This window comes from Pristiophorus japonicus, chromosome 2 (assembly GCF_044704955.1).
Source record: "Pristiophorus japonicus isolate sPriJap1 chromosome 2, sPriJap1.hap1, whole genome shotgun sequence".
Classification (NCBI taxonomy): Eukaryota; Metazoa; Chordata; class Chondrichthyes; family Pristiophoridae; genus Pristiophorus; species Pristiophorus japonicus.
Window position 1 is genome coordinate 55578564 of NC_091978.1, and position 22498 is coordinate 55601061.

The window sequence follows — 22498 nt, forward strand, 5'->3', positions numbered from 1 at the left end:
CACCGTGAAGTTATTATTTGGGGGCCTATAAACTACGCCCACCAGTGACTTTTTCCCCTTGCTATCTCTAATCTCCACCCACAATGATTCAACATTTTGTTCATTGGAGCCAATATCGTCTCTCACAACTGCCCTGATATCATCCTTTATTAACAGAGCTACCGCACCTCCTTTCCCTTCTTGTCTATCTTTCCGAATCGTCAGATACCCCTGTATGTTTAATTCCCAGTCTTGGCCACCCTGCAACCATGTTTCTGTAATGGCCACAAATCATACCCATTTGTAATGATTTGTGCCGTCAACTCATTTACTTTATTTCGAATACTGCGTGCGTTTAGGTAGAGTGTTTTAATCCTAGTTTTTAAACCATGATTTCTAGTTTTGACCCCTCCTGCAGCCGCTTTATATTCAGTGGCCCTTTTTGTTTTTTGCCTTGGGTTTCTCTGCCCTCCACTTTTACTCATCTCCTTTCTGTCTTTTGCTTTTGTCTCCTTTTTGTTTCCCTCTGTCTCCCTGCATTGGTTCCCATCCCCCTGCCAAATTAGTTTAACTCCTCCCAACAGCACTAGCAAACACTCCCCCCTAGGACATTGGTTCCGGTCCTGCCCAGGTGCAGACCGTCCGGTTTGTACTGGTCCCACCTCCCTCAGAACCAGTTCCAATGCCCCAGGAATTTGAATCCCTCCCTGCTGCACCACTGCTCAAGCCACGTATTCATCTGCGCTATCCTGCGATTCCTACTCTGACTAGCAAGTGGGACCAATTGGACCACTTAAGAAATATATCAAAAACACAAGGAAGAAAATTGCACGACAAGGTCTAAAGCCAGAACTGTCCAAAATGCTAAAGGTAGTGTTACTGGACTGGGAAGGTCGAGGAACTACCTTTGCAGCAATATATATCAACTTCATCCCTGGGACGGCGTGCAAATTTTGACCATAATGGTGCCAAAAACACAAGGAAGAAAATTGCACGGCAAGGTAGAAGAAGCTTTGGGGCAAGATGAGCAAGAATTAAACGCAGGATGGGAGGCGATTAAACATTGGCTGCAAGCCTTCAGTCCAGCCAAGACAGACTGGGGAAAAATTGAAGCCTGCCAACAGAAAGGAACAGAGGAGGTCCTGGAGTATGACGAGCGGTTTAGATGCACGTGGCTAGAACATTCGGGTATGAATAATACAGATGAGGAAATGGATGAACAAGTGTTTGGACCCCTGAAAGCAGCTTTCGTGGCAGGTCTAAAGCCAGAACTGTCCAAAATGCTAAAGGTAGTGTTACCGGACTGGGAAGGTAGAGGAACTACCGTTGCAGCATTGGTGGATCGATGTAACCTATTAGACAGGGATATGGGAGTTAAAGTCCGAGCTGTACAGGCTATGGGATGGAAATCCCAGGATTCCGATAAACAGTTATTAGGAAAATTACCCGGAAAATGTCATTATTGTGGGAAAGGTCACTGGGCCAAGACATGCAGGGCAAAACAGCAAGGTCAAGGCCGGGGAAGAGGACGCAGCCAGGGATACAATTCAGGCAACAAACCAGGCTTGTCACAAGATACCGACCTCATAGAAGCATTTAAGCGACTGACAATACAACAACAGAAGGAGTTACTTGGGATAGCAAAAAACGATTAGAGCCCACCCTGGTCCACCTCCTCGCATTAATACAACAAAGGGGAGATACGAATTAGGAACAGGAGTAGGCCATCTAGCCCCTCGAGCCTGATGGCCTATATATAACTGTGAGGGTGGGTGATAAGGATGTGGACTGTCTTTTCGACACAGGGGCAGAATTAACATGCTTACCCCTACAATATGGAGACTTTTTGCCGTTGGATGGTACAGCCTATGGAGTTAGGGGCCATAAAATGGAAATTAAAAGGACAACACCGGTACTTATAGGGCTGGGTCCACATGAACTAACCACGCCGGTCTGGATAGGCCCAGTAGATCAACCCTTTTTGGGAATGGACGTTCTAATCCAAGTAGATTCATCGTTGCATTTCGAGGATGGTCGGGTGACATGGTCAATTCGAACTTTGAAGAAAGAAGAATTGAAGGAACACCTGATATGGGCTAAAGATAAGAACGATTGTGGCCGACTCCAGATGGAGTCTGCGTCATTTACCGGGACCAAGCCTCCATGCATTAAACAGTATCAAATCAGTCCAACTGCCATCGCGGGAATCTTACTGGTTATTCAACAATTGGAGAAACAAGGAGTGCTTATTAAAACGCATAGCTCCTCCAATAGCCCTGTGTGGCCGGTACAGAAATCTAATGAGACTTGGCGTTTGACTGTCGATTATAGGAAAGCTAACCAGTGTATTGATCAAAAAGCTCCTTTGGTCGCAGATCCCTCCACCATTTTTAATGCCCTCAAACCGGAACATAAATATTTCTCGGTTATAGATATGGCCAACGGATTTTGGTCAGTGCCTCTGGCACCGGAGGTTCGACAGTGGTTTGCTTTCACGGTCCAAGGACAACAGTATACTTGGACCCGGTTACTGCAGGGTTTCCACAACAGCCCTACGGTATTCCACATGGCTTTACAAAGCCATTTGCGAGAATTACCTCCCCTGTCATCCACAGTCATCCAATATGTAGACGATACCCTGCTAGCTTCAAACACGGAAGAACAGCATGAACAAGATTTACGAGCTTTGCTGGATCACCTTTGGCTGAAAGGAGATAAAGCCAGCATCGACAAAGCACAAATATCCCAAGAAGAAGTTGTATACCTGGGACAAAAGATTTCACAAGGAAAGAGAGAACTTACCCAGGATAGAACTGCAGCCATTTGGGCGACTAAAAAACCCACCACTATTCAGGAACTAAGGTCCTTTTTGAGATTGTGTAACTTTAACAAAAATTGGATTGACTCCTTCACACAGCTTGCTCAGCAATTGAATGATATCTTAAAGGGGAAACGTGCCTCTAAAGAAGCCATCACCCTCACTAAGGAACAGCAAGAGGCCTTCCTGAGTTTGAAAAAGGCTTTGTGTTCAGCACCGGCTCTGGGAATCCCCGACAGTGGTAAGCCATTTACCCTGTTTGTCCATGAGAAAGAAGGATACATGACAGCTATACTGACACAAGAACATGGGGATCGACAAAGAAATGTTGGTTATTATTCGGCAAAACTGGATGTGGTAGCCCTCGGATGGGGAAGTTGCCTAAGGGCCATGGAAGCTACATGTCGAGCTGTAATGATCACTGCGGGTCTAGTCTTCGACCAAAAGCTGATTGTCAAGTGTCCCCACACCGTATACGCTTTGCTGTCTATGAATAGAATGTCTCAGGTGACGGCAGCTAGATGGACCCGCTGGACAGCAGTTTTGGAAGCTCCTAATCTCCATATCGTCCGGGCCAGCCCGGTTAATCCCGCAACTATGCTCCCGATGTCAAAATCAAGGGAGCAAGAGGGGGGAGAATGTGAAGAGCATGACTGCGTGGAGAATTTTAAAAGAAACAGAAGAAGCAGTCTTAGCAGCAGAGGAGCCTCTGCACAACCCAGACCTCATCCTGTTTACAGATGGTTCCTCCTTTGTTGACAATGGTACCAGAAAAGCAAGATGGGCAGTTACAACCTTATATGAGGTCGTGGCAAAAGGATGTTTACCCTCAGGAACGTCAGCACAACAGGCCGAGTTACGGGCCCTGTCAGAAGCATGTCGAATAGCAGAAGGACAGACAGCTAATGTCTACACAGATTCGTGTTACGCTTTTGGAGTCGCTCACGACTTTGGTCTGTTATGGCGGAAAAGAGGATTCCTCACTGCTGCTGGTACACCTATCCGAAATGGAAAAGAAGTCCGAGACTTACTAGAGGCCATACAATTACCTCAGGAAGTGTCCATCCTGAAGTGTAAGGCCCAAAGAAAGGAAAATACCATGGAAGCACAGGAAATACCCCAGCCGACCAGGCAGCTAAAGATGCCGCCTCACAGGGCGTTCCCCCAGAAGAACCAACACAGATGTGCAGATTGAAAGCACTCAGGACTCTGTAATGAGACCTTCAAACAATGCAAGGCGAATGTTCCCGAGAGGAAAAATGGACATGGATTGAGGCAGGAATTAAGCTATGCGAAGATGGTGTCTGAAGACAAAGAGTTACCGTACAAGCCAGTTGCGCCACAAGCACTTATGCCTTTTTTAGCCCAAAAGATCCACTCGTGGGGACACTTGGCCTCACAACAGATGACGGCACAGTTCCAGAAAAGCTGGTGGGGTCGGACATTTAAAAACCATGCCTAGCTGGTAGCCGACCGGTGTGTGTGGTCTGCCAGAAAAATAATTCTGGACCCATCATGGTAATGCCCCAACTGAGGCCCCCTGCCCCTGTCGGACCATTCCAGCATCTGCAGGTTGATTATATATCTCTTCCTTTATGCCAAGGATACATTAACATTCTTGTCAAGGTCGACAGATTCTCTAGATGGGTAGAAGCTGTCCCAACTAAAAGAGCCACAGCCAATCACACTGCAAAGGTCTTGTGTAAGGATTACATTCCCCGATGGGGAGTCCCGAGTAGCATTGACTCAGATCAAGGAACACACTTCACAGGTGCTGTCTGCCAAGAAGTCTGTAGGTTACTGAACATTACGTGGGATTTACACTGTCCTTATCATCCACAATCATCAGGACAAGTAGAGCGAATGAATCGAACTCTGAAACAACAGCTTGCAAAATATCACCAAGAAGGAACACCATGGCCCCAGGCACTACCAATAGTGCTATGTAGCATTAGGGCAACCCCAAACAGAACTACAGGTCGAAGCCCATTTGAAATTATAACAGGAAGACCCATGTCGCTGCCAGGAACTATCGATTTAAGGAAAGCTGATGTTCACTTAATGAGTGACACTTTGTTATCATACTGTCAGAACCTAACCAATGCTATTAGTTCTGTTTCCCGACAGGCATCGGCAGCTTGGGGTAATCCACCCGAAGGAGGACACGACATCATCCCAGGAATCTGGGTGTATGTGAAAAAGTTGCATAAAGAACCTTTGGGTGCCAAGTGGGAGGGACCTTATCAAGTGTTATTGACCACCCAGGCAGCTGTTAAGGTCCAAGTAAAGAAAGCCTGGATCCACGCTTCACACGTTAAACGAGCACCCGTAACTGAAGCTGAAATCTAATAAGGACAATTACTTTTTGCCAAAATATATAAATTGACTGTATTACTGATTGTAGGTATCCTAGCATTTGCCTACTTCTGACTAGCCGACCCTCTGCACCAAAGGGAAATAGTAGGGTCGCAAGGGAATTACATGTAAATATCTTTTTATATATGTCATACATTTATGCCAAACAAGGTAACATTTCTAGTTGTTGGGTATGTGCGCATATTCCTATTCACTCAAAGGGAGGGATTCCTTTGAGGCCGGTTCCCTTGAATATCTCGGAAATGGCTGAGTGGATAATTAATCAAAACAAAACAGGCAATGCGTTTCAGGATACGGAAAACTGGGCACGTAAATGGAAGTCAGCAGGTTACAATCTGACTACCTTTGAAGGGGGGATACCAACCGTGCTACAATAATTCCAAACGGCCCCCATTTTTTGTTATGACTAATACAATGGGAATAGGAAGACCGGGGGAATCGCTCTGTCTGATTAGAAACATCAAAGGAGGCCAAAATATGGGGTATAGTAACTGCTCCCGGAATTATAATATAATCAAGCCACGGAACCGTCCAAACTGGGCCGAAGTGGGAGTTCTTAACACAACAGGGATTCTGAATAAAACAGATGGAAAAGCCTGGACAGGCCCCGGAGTGTTGCTGACAAAGAAACAGCTAACCTTCATTGCCTATAATGGCACCTATTGGGTGTGTGGCCACAAGGCCTACCCTTGGCTGCCCCAGAATTGGATGGGATCCTGCTATTTAGCCTACATTGTGCCTTATATGTATCATATAAAATCACTGTCGGAACATTTACACCGTCCTAAGAGAGCTATCACAGAAACAGAGAGGTTCTTTGCCATTCTGAACCCCAGGTATGGGACCGCCAGACTGGCAAGAGAATCCATTAACATGGCATCCGTTGTGGAACGGGTAGCCAATGATACCTCAGAGGCCCTAGTTAAAATCAATGCAGAAATGGTAGCAATCCGCACAGTAGCCCTGCAGAATAGACTGGCCCTTGATTACATCCTGGCTGAAAAGGGAGGTACTTGCGCCCTACTCGGAACGGAGTGTTGCACATGTATCCCAGATACCTCCGAAGAAATTACCCACTTAGCGGAAAGGAGGTAGAAAAACTTAAGCTACCCCCATCATTCACTTTGTGGAGCGGAGCCACTGAATGGCTAGGTTCAATAGGAACTTCATTGGTGGAAGGTTTAATTCTAGTTATTGTAATTATTTTACTTTTATATTGTTTGTTTATGTTGATTAAATGTTGTTGCAACCAGGCGGCTGTAGCTGCTGTCCCGCATGTGAGACACCTTGCAGGTCCCAGCAGACCGTCTGTAAGTGGCACAGGGGTATATTATGCTTAAGGGAAGATTGTTTACTGGTTGAATTAAGATATTGATTTGGATTAAATTGGAATAAGGGTAATTAACCTACTAAAACCAGACTTCCATTGTGGCCACGATGGAACTCGGGTTGGTGTAAATTTGTGTGGAAGCTACTAGTCCTGACATGTGGCGAAACACATCAACAAATTTTAGAAGGAAACTCTATTAACATGTATGAAATTATTTTTTAGAATGTTTAACCAATGATAGCTGATGTTTTATGATTCAATTTGTGAAAGAATCAAAGGGGGGGATTGATAGAGAATTCAAGCTCTGCAGCCCGGCTGCAGTTTTGAAAAAAAACAGACCACATTGCATTAAGTCATCAATCAACTTGACATTTTAGGACCTTGGATAGAGAGCCAATTAAAGGTTAAAAGACTATCAATTGAGCCAATAAGGTCAAAGAAGGTGAGTTCTTTTCTGTAAATTGAACCAGGTAGAAGTACAGCCATTTTGGCCATGTGATCTCAGAAGGACAAAGGCCTGACTTAAAGCCAGAAGCTTGTTGCTGCTGCCAGAATAAAATTACATTAAAACTACAACCGGAGTTCGTATTTCATTGGGAATTAAGAGATCTAACAGTATGACAATTGGCCTCAGTGCCTATCGATTACATGGATAAGAAAAATTATTGCGTTTTTGCTCCCAATTACTAATCAGTAACTCTGGCTGAAAAATGCAGTGTGTGAGGTCAGGATCAGGCCCAGGAGTAATGTACCCATAAGATCAAATAGCCCACTGACACTCACTATATAGGCTATCATATGAATGGCAAGTTGGGCAAGGCATCGAGTATGCCTTCAAGAAAGAAAACTGGGGAAAAAGAATCAATTTTGAAAAGATTTCATAAGATTTTACATTAAATATATAATTTTGTTTAAATGGTGAATGTTGATGACAGTTGCTGATCAGGACAGTTGGCCCAACTGTGCAAGGAATGTAAATAAATTATGCAAAGTTGACATGACAAGATGGCTTAAGTGCTGTGAATTAATGAGTATTAATTAAATTCAGCCTTGCTCACACTAAGCACATCAATTTATGCAAGACCACGAGGCAGGGTGCTCTGCACTCATCATGTGTCTTATTTCATGGGAGGAGAGTGGAACTTACATCTCTGTTCCCCAGTGCTCAGGCAATTGAGTTATTCAGTTTATAATTGAGGTGAAAACAAAATGTAGACAAACATGTAGAAAAAGCGACTGAAACAGCTACTGCAAAATCCAATTTTTCATGCATCAATGCACATGCCAAGCTTTTCAGCTCCCACCGTAAAGTTTTTTAATTGCAACATTCAGATGAATGAATAAGAATGGAAACTATATGTAGAAATTATAAAATTGATTTCATTCACATTGGACTAAATTTTATCTAGAACAGAAGAAATCTTGTTCATAGATCTTTTTCCCCCATTCTAACCATTTTTCTCACAGACTAATAGAAACATAGAAAATAGGTGCAGGAGTAGGCCATTCGGCCCTTCTAGTCTGCACCACCATTCAATGAGTTCATGGCTGAACATGCAACTTCAGTACCCCATTCCTGCTTTCTCGCCATACCCCTTGATCCCCCTAGTAGTAAGGACTTCATCTAACTCCTTTTTGAATATATTTAGTGAATTGGCCTCAACAACTTTCTGTGGTAGAGAATTCCACAGGTTTACCACTCTCTGGGTGAAGAAATTTCTCCTCATCTCGGTCCTAAATGGCTTACCCCTTATCCTTAGACTGTGACCCCTGGTTCTGGACTTCCCCAACATTGGGAACATTCTTCCTGCATCTAACCTGTCTAAACCCATCAGAATTTTAAACGTTTCCATGAGGTCCCCTCTCATTCTTCTGAACTCCAGTGAATACAAGTCCAGTTGATCCAGTCTTTCTTGATAGGTCAGTCCCACCATCCCGGGAATCAGTCTGGTGAATCTTCGCTGCACTCCCTCAATAGCAAGAATGTCCTTCACCAGGTTAGGAGATGAAAACTGTACACAATACTCCAGGTGTGGCCTCACCAAGGCCCTGTACAACTGTAGCAACACCTCCCTGCCCCTGTACTCAAATCCCCTCGCTATGAAGGCCAACATGCCATTTGCTTTCTTAACCGCCTGCTGTACCTGCATGCCAACCTTCAATGACTGATGTACCATGACACCCAGGTCTCTTTGCACCTGCCCTTTTCCTAATCTGTCACCATTCAGATAATAGTCTGTCTCTCTGTTTTTACTACCAAAGTGGATAACCTCACATTTATCCACATTATTCTTCATCTGCCATGCATTTGCCCACTCACCTAACCTATCCAAGTCGCTCTGCAGCCTCATAGCATCCTCCTCGCAGCTCACACTGCCACCCAACTTAGTGTCATCCGCAAATTTGGAGATACTACATTTAATCCCCTCGTCTAAATCATTAATGTACAGTATAAACAGAACCTTGCGGTACCCCACTAGTCACTGCCTGCCATTCTCAAAAGTACCCATTTACTCCTACTCTTTGCTTCCTGTCTGACAACCAGTTCTCAATCCATGTCAGCACACTACCCCCAATCCCATGTGCTTTAACTTTGCACATTAATCTTTTGTGTGGGACCTTGTCGAAAGCCTTCTGAAAGTCCAAATATACCACATCAACTGGTTCTCCCTTGTCCACTTTACAGGAAACATCCTCAAAAAATTCCAGAAGATTTGTCAAGCATGATTTCCCTTTCACAAATCCATGGACCTATCATGTCACCTCTTTCCAAATGCGCTGCTATGACATCCTTAATAATTGATTCCATCATTTTACCCACTACTGAGGTCAGGCTGACCAGTCTATAATTCCCTGTTTTCTTTCTCCCTCCTTTTTAAAAAAGTGGGGTTACATTGGTTACCCTCCACTCGATAGGAACTGATCCAGAGTCAATGGAATGTTGGAAAATGACTGTCAATGCATCCGCTATTTCCAAGGCCACCTCCTTAAGTACTCTGGGATGCAGTCCATCAGGCCCTGGGGATTTATCGGCCTTCAACCCCATCAATTTCCCCAACACAATTTCCCGACTAATAAGGATTTCCCTCAGTTCCTCCTCCTTACTAGACCCTCTGACCCCTTTTATACCCTATTAACTTCACTGTGCAAGTCAGTCATTTTTTTTAAAGTTATTATTTATTATTTATCCTGGTATTCATGACAAAATACATTTTTGTCTAATGCAAAAAACTTTACCCTCTTTATTAATACATTTAAAATAAAAATATATTGTTGCCTTCCTTGGATTAATCGCCTGCCTCAGCCACTGCAACTTTCAGACCATTGACCAGGCCTGAATTCTCATTTTTTTCTCCTTCCCTGTGGGAAATGTCTGTTGTCTCCCCTGAAGATATGGCTGATTAGGAGCCTGCTACATTTGGTAGATCAGAGAAGTGAACCTGCATTCCACTACTTCATAGGGCAGTGTATTGGAGCCACCAACGCACTGCACTGCCTAAAAGGTGATGTTTAAAGCTGCAGAGGCCTGCTCTCTGACAACTTTATTGGCAAAGGCACTTGTGAAATCAGGGTCATTAGTTGTGGATGATTCTCTTGGACTGTCCAGTATTGCGACCTTATGTCTGGAGTAGGCATGCTTTCCTGAACAGTATATTTTTTAAGTATTGCCAAGTTTTTACCAAGACTGGTCTTTGCTCAAGAGTTGAATCACTTGGACTTCAATCCAATTGAAGTAGCTTATTTGAATTTATGCATTTTGGGGATGAAACATCGTAACCCCCATGCGAATGAAACAGTCACTGCATAATCCCATTTTTCATGCATCAATGCACATGTCAAGCTTTTTAGCCCCATCCTAAAGTTTTCTAATTGCAACATTCGGGTGAATGAATAGGAATGGAAAGTATATGTAAAAATTTATCAAACTGACTCTTCATTTTATTGCACTGAGTCTGCACTTTGGACTAAATTTTATCTAGAACAGAACAAGTCTTGTTAAAACAGATTTTTCCTCCATTCTAACCATTAAGGACATTTCTCTCACAGACTATTACGTTCACTGTGCAAGTCAGTCATTTTTTTTTAAAAAGCTCACTATATTATTTATCTTAGTATTCATTACAAAATAAATTTTTTGTCCAATGCCAGGCATGGCCCACAGCTAGGCACTGTGGTAAAAACGAAGGCGCCTGCTGTTTTTCCTATTCATTCATGTTTTGCTGTAGCTAGACTGCAGGAAGTCATTCCATCAAAAATGCACTCATTTAGCAATCACTTACACTAACTAAAAAGCTAAGTACAGCTTGGCATTCAATGCTACTTTTCTTTAAAGAAAAAAAGCTGACAAATTTCTGATGTCCTGCTTTAGCTATAATTCAAAACTATAGATAATTACGCACACCCGAGGAGTAAATTCAGCCCTTACCAAAAAAGACACGATGAGGATCCTGGGTTCAATTTCTGTTCTGTAATGAGTCAGCTGATTTCCAATGGGGCAATAAGTAGAGATACTACAATTGACCTCACCACCTAAAGAACATAATGGTGCCCTTCTCTCCAGAATAGGCTTTTGACACTCAGCAAACTAGACTCAAATATGAAGAATGATTATTTAGGTGTCCGATGCATGACAGGCAGACTACTTCAAGGCCACTGTTGATTTAGCTCACAGCTGGATAATCCCAGCCAGGCGCAGGCAGCGGAAGGAACGTGCGGCAAACCAGCCCTACCGACCCCTGACGAATTTCTGTCCCACCTGTAACAGGGTCTGTGGCTCTCGTATCGGACTGTTCAGCCGTCAAAGAACTCACTTTGGGAGTGGAAGCAAGTCCTCCTCGATTCCGAGGGACTGCCTATGAATGATGAATGGGTGCGTGAGCACATCCGTATTTAAAACTCATCTGATCTTGGAGGAAATTCCTGATATTTTCTCCGCATCTCCCACACAAACACAGCTAACACCAGACAAATCTAACCTGCACCTCTCCTGTCGAGAGGGCTTTAAAATAAATAATGTGTGGGGGAGGGTTCAGGTGAGCAGAAATTTAAAAGGTCAAAGAGAAAGGAAAAGGCAATAGAGCGGGGAAGCGATGGGAGAAATGATAACCAGAGTGTGATAGGAAGGCTCAGTATGTATAAAATAAGAGTGTATCAGAAAGTGGGGTAAAAGCAGGGAAAAATGGTAAAAAGATAAAGTTAAAAACTCTTTATCTGAATGCATGCAGCATTCGTAACAAAATAGATGAGTCGACTGCACAAATAGATATAAATGGGTATGATCTGATAGCCATTACAGAGATGTGGTTGCAAGGTGACCAAGGCTGGGAACTGAATATTCAGGGGTATTTGACAATTTGAAAGGATAGACAGAAATAAAAAGGATGTGGGGTGGCACTGTTAATAAAGGATGAGATCAGTGCAGTAGTGAGAAATGATATTGGCTCAGAAGATCAAGATGTAGAATCAGTTTGGGTGGCGATCAGAAATAATAAGGGGAAGAAGTCACTGATGGGCGTAGTCTATAGGCCCCCTAACAGTAGCTACACTGTAGGACAGAGTATAAATTAAGAAATAATGGAGGCTTGTAAGAAAGCTACGGCAATAATCATGGGCGATTTTAATCTTCATATTGATTGAACAAATCGAATTGGCCAAGGTAGCCTTGAAGAAGAGTTCTTAGTGTATCCGGGATAGTTTCCTTGAACAGTACATTGTGGAACCAACCAGGGAGCAGACTAGCTTAGATCTGGTACTGTGTAATGAGACTGGATTAACAAATGATCTCATAGTAAAGGAGTCCATTATTAAAGAAGCAGCAATAGGACATTTGAAAAAGCATAAAACTGTCTGTTATGTATTTAACCCCTTACAACCTGCATCACATTACCACCAGAGGGCCTACCTGTTGGAGTCCCAAGGGGTCCCAGCATCCCTTGGGAGCACTGTATAAAAGCAGGCCACCCACGAGGTACCTACACTCTGGAATCTTATTAAAAGAGCTAAGGTCACACTCAGTTTCATCCTTTATTATGAGTGTATCACAGTCAAGCAGAGTCAGCATGGTTTTATGAAAGGAAAATCACGTTTGATAAATTTGCTGGAGTTCTTTGAGGATGTAACGAGCAGGGTGGATAAGGGGGAACCAGTGGATGTGTTGTATTTGAATTTCCAGAAAGCATTCAATAAGATGCCACATTAAAGGTTACTGCACAAGATAAGAGCTCACGGAGTTGGGGGTAATATATTAGCATGGATAGAAGATTGGCTAACTAACAGAAAACAGAGAGTCGGGATAAATGGGTCATTTTCCAGTTGGCAAGCGGTAATTAGTGGGGTGCCACAGGGATCGGTGCTGAAGCCTCAACTATTTACAATCTATATTAATGACTTGGATGAAGGGACCGAGTGTAATGTAGCCAAGTTTTCTGATGATACAAAGATGGGTGGGAAAGCAAGTTGTGAGGAGGACACAAAGAATCTGCAAAGGGGTATAGACAGGCTAAGTGAATGGGCAAACATTTGGCAGGTGGAGTATAATGTGGGAAAGTGTGAGGTTATCCACTTTGGCAAGAAAATTAAAAAAGCAAATTAGTTAAGTGGAGACAGATTACAAAATGCTGCAGTAGAGAGAGACCTGGGGGGCCTTGTGCATGAAACACACAAAGTTAGTAATCAGGAAGGCAAATGGAGTGTTGGCCTTTAATGCAAGGGGATGAAGTATAAAAGCAGGGAAGTCCTGTTACAACTGTACAGAGTATTGGTGAGGCCACACCTAGAGTACTGCGTACAGTTATGGACTCTTTATTTAAGAAGGGATATACTGGTATTGGAGGCAATTCAGAGAAGGTTCACTAGGTTGATTCCTGAGATGAAGGGGTTGACTTATGAAGAAAGGCTGAGCAAGTTGGGCTATACTCATTGGAATTTAGAAGAATGAGAGGTGATCTTATTGAAACATATAAGATACTGAGGGGGCTCGACAAGGTAGATGCAGAGAGGATGTTTCCACTCATGGGGGAATCTAGAACAAGGGGGCATAGGTTTCAGAATAAGGGGTCGCCCATTTAGAACTGAGATGAGGAGAAATTTCTTCTCTCAGAGGGTCGTAAATCTGGGGAATTCTCTGCCCCAGAGAGCTGTGGAGGCTGGGTCAATGAATATATTTAAGGTGGAGATAGACAGATTTTTGATCAATAAGGGAGTGAAGGGTTATGGGGAGTGGACAGGGAAGTGGAGCTGAGCCCAAGATCAGATCAGCTATGATCACATTAATTGGCGGAGCAGGCTCGAGGGGCCAAATGGCCTACTTTTGCTCCTATTTCTTATGTTAAACCGAGGCACCATCTGCCCTCGCAGGTGGACGTAAAATATCTGATGGCACTATTGCGAACAAAGCAGGGGAGCGTGCCTCGATGTCCTGGCCAACATTTATACAAACAATGACAGACAGATAAAGACCATCTGGTCCATCGAGCCTGAACCACACAATTGCGATACCTTGTGTATCACGACATATACACGCCACACCACCCGAAACCATTGATCTCCTGGGAGAGACAATTTTTTTAAAAACAATTTGGGAAAAATAAATCTGGGAAATTCCTTTTTGACCTATCTAGGCGATCAAAACTAGTCCAAGAGATCACTCTGACCTTGAATTCCCTGCAGTACCTACCTTCTGTAAGAGGTGATCACCGCCGCAGCCAAAAACAAATCCAACTCAATCGCCATCACTAAAACAGATGGTCTAGTCATTGTCATATTGCTGTTTGTGGCAGCTTGCTGTGCTCAAATTGGCTGCTGCGTTTCCTATATGTGAACAGTGACTGCACTGCAAAGGTACTTCATAGGCTACAAAGCGTTTTGGAATGGCTTGAGGTCATGAAAGGCACTATATAAATGTAAGACTTACTTTTTTCATTTTCTTGGCAGTGCCTCAACAATGTGGCTTAACCTCACTTTCTGCTGCATTATTACAACATTTTTGTTTCTCAAACTAGTGTCTTATGACCTTAGTGAGCATGCTAAATAATGGGCATAGTATCATGGACTCACCCAAACCAGAAGTTAGGTTGAGACTGGTCCAATCTAATTTCACTTACAGGCGTCAGAGAGAGGAGACTTCATCAAATCAGTCTAGACTACGTTCACCACAGGTGAAAAGGAATCATTCACCGATTACCGAGTCCCCTCCTAGTAAAGCAATTTCAGGTGGTAAGTCAGCACTTAAATGCTGAAGACTGCAGGCACATTTATTGATCAAAACAAGCATTACAATTTCTTTGCTTTATTGTGACATGACAATTGAGAAATATTCTCATTTTTATGTCTCAGATTCTACTTTAGAAATTTGCAGATATTAGTTTTGCGAGTTTTACATAAATTGAAGCTTATTTTGAAAACTGAACGAATATTCCAAAAGGACTCAAACACGTATTGAGATGGTGTCACCGTTTATAACTTCACACTTCCCTGTATGTCTCTGTGAAAGAAACCCAATGTTCAAAAAGAGGAACTCACTCACAAAACTGGATTAAAATATGGTAAAACAATCCTTGGTCTGTGCTGAGCTAGTTGATTTCAGCCAAAGTGGCAGGAGGGGCAACACAATTAGTCACACTGTCTCTGGAGGAGGAGGAGAGGAAAGGCAATTGGCCAAGGTCCCTACACATGATTACTATCCAGTAACCCCTACTGAAAAGTGTGCAGATACGTCTGGATTTTGGGTGAAGACAGGATTGCTTGCAATGCCAACCCTCCATAAATATTCCATTCCTATGGGTAACGCCATGTTTTTGGATGCATGCAAGAAAGTATGCTGCTTTGTAACAGGATTCTGGTCTCATGAGAGCAAGAAACTTTTGTTGGAGAAGAGGAAGTCATTTGTGATTTTTGGTTAGAAGTCAATTTACCCTTTTTAATCTATTTAATACAAAAAAATTGAATGACTGGACAATACTTTATAAATTCCACCACACCCTTTCATTTTGCTGCATAGGGAATAAAGGGAATATGTTTGAATACGACAAACACTGTTGATCCCTTTTGTTTTAAAAAGTTAATTTATTTTTTGAATTGGCTACAATTACATTCTCAAACTACAGCATTTTGTGTGACTGAACAAAAGCAGTCTTGGGATAAAATTAAAAGGCTTCACTAATTTCATACTAATTCAGTGACTGTAACCAAAATGCCTAACAAACAAAAACAATGACTATAATTTTCTGAACCTAGTATTAAAATATTTGGCCTCGAGTTATAGAAATAACCTCTAGTGCTCAATAAACAGTTATTACTCTCCCCATTATTTTAATTGTGGGGAAATGCTACAGCCTTCCTTTAAAAAAAACAAAACCTAGAGAATACTATAGGCTTACAATGGGCAATGGCACTCCCTCCCAGGGCTTAGTGGATAAATGCCGTGTATGGTGTGGTAGTAAATTATGCAGACCATAACATTTCAAGTTCAATTCCTTGTTTAGTTAGCTGACCTCAGCCAGGGCAAGAATTGATTTCTACAATTGGCCTTAGTATATCTAGAGTACGGAAGAGTCAGAATTAGCCAGGGTTTGCAAACTATCGAGTGGTACTTGCTGGTAGTGCAGATGTGTGAATGCTGGTCAAGGACGAGGATGACATGGCTGTGATGCCCTCTACAGTTGAACAGATTTCCAACACTTACTGTCAGAGCTAACACGTGAAAAATGGGCACTCACGCAGTTATTGGAGCTGCCGGTGTAACTGTTTTCCAGGCAGGAGCAGAGGAGAAAAAGTTGAGAAACACAACTACACACCCTGTCTGCACAGGTAAGTTGAAAGTCCACATACAGCCACTCATTAATGTTTACTGTTGGCAGCGCTTTGCCTTTGGCCATGTTGGGGTGAACCATTTTGCCTCCAGCAGCATTGCTAATATAAATAAATGTTAATTTTACAAATATATTGAAACCACTTGTGTGCAACATGCTGAAATACAAATCCTGTTTGTGCACAAGCTTTATAAATTCCCAAACCAAACTGCATCACTTGCAATATAATCTTTCTAATTGGCATGCGAGTAAACAGCTTGCCCTCTGCTACTCTGCTCAGACTGCTCTTTACTAATGTCAGTTTCCAGAACACACAGTTGCTTCTCACCTGTGAAAAGAGGCAGGATACCATCCACAGTGTGACTGAAAAAGCCCCTGGAAAACTACGACGTGATAATTAACAGGGTACTTTCAAATCACTGTTACGGTAGTCCCGCCTCCCAATAATTTCCTCTATGTTCTTTTCACTGGACAGCAAGAGAAAGGTAGATCTGTGATGAATCCTTGCCATGGCCACTAACAGTGGAATACAAATCATAGTAAGTTGTGATCAAACTGCAGTGTTATGTTCAGACCACACATGTCCAGTTCTCGTCTCCGAGAAACAAGGGCGGAGGCAACGCAGAAAAGAGCAACGATGCTTATCCCTAGTGTTAGGGTATGATTTATGAGTAAAGACTGGAAGGATATGTGCTTTGCAGCCTGAAAAAAAGGTACACGATAAGTGATCTTACAGAAGATAGGAGATAGTAATTGGTATAGGAAAGTTAAACCTGTAATACTATTTTAACTTAAATGGTGGGAATAGGACAAGGGGACACAGGTTCAAACTTGTAAAAGGTAACTTTAGGATTGATTACAGGAAGTTCTTCACCATGCAGGAAGTGATAATACGTGGAATGGACTTCCTAGCACAGTAGCGGAGGCACAAAAAACCTGGAAACATTTGAGAAACAATTAAATGTAGCAATATGAGAATATAGAGTTGTTCTGGATGGATGAGTTAGGATGGGCCTGATGACTTTTTTCATCCTCAAGTAACTTTTGACATGGATAATAGGGCAGTCTTGGGAACAGAGTGAAAGTTCCCAATTGCCTGTAGTTTTTTGCTTGGCAAACTGATAGGCATGTAAATTGCTCTGATTGTATTGTGATTTGAAGATTCCTTGCTTTGTGTATGTCCCCGTCTGTCTCTACTAAATATTTACTAACACTCAGTAAAGATGGAGGACGGAAAGCTACATGTGTGTGAATATACAGATATCAATGATTTTCAACTGGTATGCTGCACATGAGTTAGGAAGTTAAAAGTAAGGTGGAAAGATGAAGATTTATATTTTTAAAACACAAAAGGAATAATTGTGGAATAATTTACCAGAAAGGCCAATATAAATGGGCTCAAGCGCTAACCAGATACATTTCTGGAGAGACAAGGGATTGACGGATACTGTGAGATGGCAGATCCATGGGTTTAACTGTTAAAAAGACTGTTGGGTCTAATGCATGTTACCTAAAAATTCTTATCCTCTTGTGTTACTCCAGCATGTGCTTTCCTATCTGTTAAGTAGAAAATGATTACACAGAGCGCTAGCCAAGAGCCTGTAAATTAAATTATAAAATAAAAAATACAAATGTGTTCCATGGAGAAGTACCAGCCCATAGAGTTACCTTATGTTCAGTTCTCTTTTTGTGCTCGTTTGTTACAGTACAGGGTGGAACAAAGACCTGCTAATTTGGCTTTTGATACAATAGCTAGTTTGATAAACCAACACAATATTTTGACATGAGAAGCAAGACCAAATGCTGGAAATACACTATAGATTGTTCAGCATCTGAAAGCAAAAGGCAAGTTGGCCATTCAGGTACAGGTGTAGGCAGTGCTGACGAAGCGTCTCGGCTGAATCATTACGCTATCTGTCTCTTTCAGATACTGATCCAATGAGTTTATTTTTATTTCAAATTTTCAGCATTTGTATTTCTACTTTTTAACCCTGTAATATTAAAACCATGTTCTAAGTAAATTCAACTGTACATCTAAAGTTCATGTTGGTCCAGATTGTTGCTTTTTAGTGTAAACAATTTCAAACTTATTACAGACGTGGCAACTTTGGGTTTTGTGAAATGCAAAATATATGTCAGTTTTAAAGACTTACATAATCGGGTATTGGAGCATTCTCCTCTGCACCAACAGGACCCCTCAGTGACTGTGTGGCCTGCTCCAAGACTTTGTTGTGCTTTTTCGATAGTAAAGCAAACAGACTAAAAACATGACAAAAATAATAATGAGAAAAAAGGAGAGTAATAATTAAATGAAAATCTTCTACAGAAATTACATGGCAATGTATCTCATTTTCATTTCAATCTATTATTAACAATGTCAGCATTCAATCAGCAGACATTTAAACCACATTTGTAATGAGGAGGATATTTTAAATGGAAGGTTATTGCCCCCCTACTTATTTTCGAAGTCTACCATTTAAAACCTAAGGCAACTTTAAAAAATATATATTTGGAAAGGCATTTGAAGGATAAAATTTGTACTTTTTTTTTCTAAACACATGTACATTCAGTAATCCAAGTGCAGTCAACCTCAAGCCAAATTTCTAAGGAACACTGGAATTAGCTTATTTTAAAGCTGCATTATCCTTTTTCTTGGGGATTACACAGGCCTGTATTGAATCTATAAAAAGTAAGTGGCCCCGTGTGTAATTATTTCCTTCTGATCCTAATTTTTTTCCTAAAGTTATTTTCATTTTACCACACATGTAGGTCTATGGAACAGATTTTTCTTTTACTTTTTAATTTGCAGTTATTTACTTGCCACCCAGGAATTATTCTTGTTAAAAAATTTGGGTTGGAGGATGTCAAAAGCATCACAACTGTCTATTTAGTCAGTTATCTTTCATTCCCAAACACGTGCAGTATAAAGCAGGTAAATTGCATGACCACCTGATTGCTTAGTGGATAAATGCATTGCTTTGTAAAACATATAACCGTACAGACCAGGATGGTCCCAGCTACAGTTGTACAGCCCACAGTGGCTATCTGTGCCAAAATTCCTGATCTCAGCCACAGCAGTGGATGCTGCAACTGACTTCCGCACTGCAGGCAGGAATAAGAATTTGTCAGGGCTCCCATTCCTGATTGAAAGTATGAATATGAATTCTGGATTCGGACATAGTTGGGCTTGTGATGGCCTCTGTGGTAACATAAAAACATAGAAAATAGGTGCAGGAGCAGGCCATTCAGCCCTTTGAACCTGCACTGCCATTCAATATGATCATGGCTGATCATTCAACCTCAGTACCCGATCCCGCCTTCTCTCCATATCCCCTGATCCCTTTAGCAGTAAGGACCACATCTAACTGCCTTTTGAATATGTCCATCGAACTGGACTCAATAACTTTCTGTGGCAGAGAATTCCACAGGTTCACAACTCTGAGTGAAAAAGTTTCTCCTCATCTCGGTCCTATATGGCTTACCCCTTATCCTTAGACTGTGTTCCCTGGTTCTGGATTTCCCCAACATCGGGAATATTCTTCCTGCATCTAACCTGTCCAGGCCCGTCAGAATTTTATACGTTTCTATGAGATCGCTTCTCATTGTTCTAAATTCCAGTGAGTATAACCCTGGCCGATCCAGTCTTTCTTCATGTCAGTTCTGCCATCCCAGGAATCAGGCTGGTGAACCTTCGCTGCACTCCCTCAATAGCAAGGACATCCTTCCTCAGATTAGTCGACCAAAACTGCACACAATACTCAAGGTCGCACCAAGGCCCTGTACAACTGCAGCAAGATCTTCCTGCTCCTATACTCAAATCCCCTCGCTATGAAGGCCAGCAAACCATTTGCTTTCTTTACTGCCTGCTGTACCTGCATGCCTCCTTCAATGACTGATGTACTATGACACCCAGGTCTCATTGCACCTCGCCTTTTACTAATCTGTCGCCATTCAGATAATAATCTGCCTTCCTGTTTTTGCCACCAAAGTGGATAATCTCACATTTATCCACATTATACTGTATCTGCCATGCTTTTGCCCATTCACCTAACCTGTCCAAGTCCCCCTGCAGCCTCTTAGCATCCTCCTCGCAGCTCGCACTGCCACCCAGCTTAGTGTCATCTGCAAACTTGGAGATATTACGTTCAATTCCTTCATCTAAATCATTAATGTATATTGTAAATAGCTGGGGTCCCAGCACTGAGCATTGCGGTACCCCACTAGTCACTGCCTGCCATTCTGAAAAGGACCAGTTTATTCCCACTCTTTGCTTCCTGTCTGTCAACCAGTTCTCTATCCACGTCAGTACATTACCCCCAATACCATGTGCCTTGATTTTGTACACTAATCTCTTGTGTGGGACCTTGTCAAAAGCCTTTTGAAAGTCCAAATACACCATATTGAAAAGTTCTTCCTTATCCACTCTACTAGTTACATCCTCAAAAAACAGCCTTCCAATACTCACTGCCTAGGCTCTGAAAGAATGGGAATTTGCACAGGTACTAAAGGACACCTGACTCCAAAGGGACCATACCCCAGCAGGAGTCTGCGCCTTTAGGGGAGGAAAAAAATTAGAGTGTGACAAATCATATGCACAGTAGGCTTTCCAAAAAATGGACCAATTCATATCAGGAACTAAAGAATCCAAATTATTCCACATGGAGGTGAGAGTGGGGCTATTGGGAAAGAATGTGTACAATTTCAAATTTGATACCCAATTGTTTACCTAATCACCAGTGTTGGTCTGTGAATTAACATACAAAACATATGAAAAAGGACAAGAAAAGACCAACTGGTCCATCCAGTCTCATCCAGGCATGGTGCAGCCCATGTGCACCATCCAAACCCAGCTCCAGTCACACAATCTCCTGGGGGGGGGGGGGGGGGAGAAAGAATGAAAAAAAACATAGGCTAATTTAGGACAAAGCATGGGGAAATACCTCGACGAGTCGCAAAGGGATTCAAACAACGTCCAGGAAACTGTAATAACTGATAACACTAGTCACAGCTAACTCTGTTTGCCTTCTATCACTCAACAGGAAACTGGACAGAATCTACCAAGCTATCAGTTGAAAATTTTAACAGCTTTCAAACCTGCACCACTTGAATATGAATTGAGTATAGAAAAAAGGAAAGAAGGAGCACCCCTTAAAGAATAGGACAAAAAATAGAAAAGCAAAATGATAAAGAAAAAAATTGGACCCATCCATTCCAGTCCTTTCACAATTGGAAACAGTGAAGGGTTCATAGCAGTCACGAGCAAATCTATTTAGCACCGATTTAGTACATGTAGCTACCATTAGTCCATTACACTGAACTAATTTTAACCTAAAAAAAAAGGTAGCTTGGGGCGTGTGGGAAGTTAGTGTTAAAAATCTGAATCCTGACCAGGACCCGCCTCCAACCTGCCCACTTCCAGTCTTAATGGAGGTGGGACGGCTTGCTTGTTGGATTTTTCAAGCCTCGTGAAACTCACCAGCTAATGCAAGGTGAGGACTGCTGAATCCAGGAGGCAAGTGCCTTTATGGTTACCTCCTAGATCCAGGGTCCCTGACGAACCCATCCACCGCAATCGGAAAAGCCCCCATGAGGCCTCCAATCATAACCCCACCCCCCCAGGCCTCTGATCTCCACCACTAGGCCTCCCCGCCACCCCCAGCCTTCAATCCCCACCACGAGGCCCCCCCTGCCCCTTCCCCTTCACACCGTCCCCCTGCCCCGGCTGGTGATCTCTTCACACCATGTCCTGCGCTCCTCCCGGCCCTCAATCTCTTCAGCCCACCCCAACCAACGGCGCCCCCCACCCCCCCACCGTACTCCTCCCTGTCCACAATCGCTTCCATCCACCTCTGTTTCCCCCCCCCCCCCCCCAAACTCCTCCGGCCGCACCCCCCTCTCCCCCCGGCCCCACTCGATCCTTCCCCTCCCCCTCCTCTCTGTGGCCTAATGCTGCAGGCCTACCCGCCCGGTGCCAGCCAGCCTCTCAATTTGGCTGGCTGCGGGTAGGAAAGAGGCTTCCCATGCAAATCAGGTGCTGTCGTTAATTTCGGCAGGGCCTGTGGGAAACCCGTTCTTCCGGGTTTCCCGACCGCTTCCCCGCTCCCAACCTGCCTACCAAATTAAAATTCAGCCCAAAAAGTGGAATTTACAACCTGTCTGATTTTAATTTAATTAATTGGTGTGAAA

General features: G+C 42.8%; 1 protein-coding gene across 3 annotated transcripts in view; it reads right to left on the reverse strand.

The window, feature by feature from the left end:
• dym (dymeclin) overlaps window positions 1-22498 on the reverse strand; it is a 669399-nt gene that overhangs the window by 218280 nt on the left and 428621 nt on the right. For all 3 annotated transcript variants that reach the window (XM_070867483.1, XM_070867484.1, XM_070867482.1), the window contains one exon: window positions 18466-18571. In XM_070867483.1, the coding sequence (XP_070723584.1) occupies window positions 18466-18571 (106 nt within the window). The remainder of the gene's footprint in view (window positions 1-18465; window positions 18572-22498) is intronic.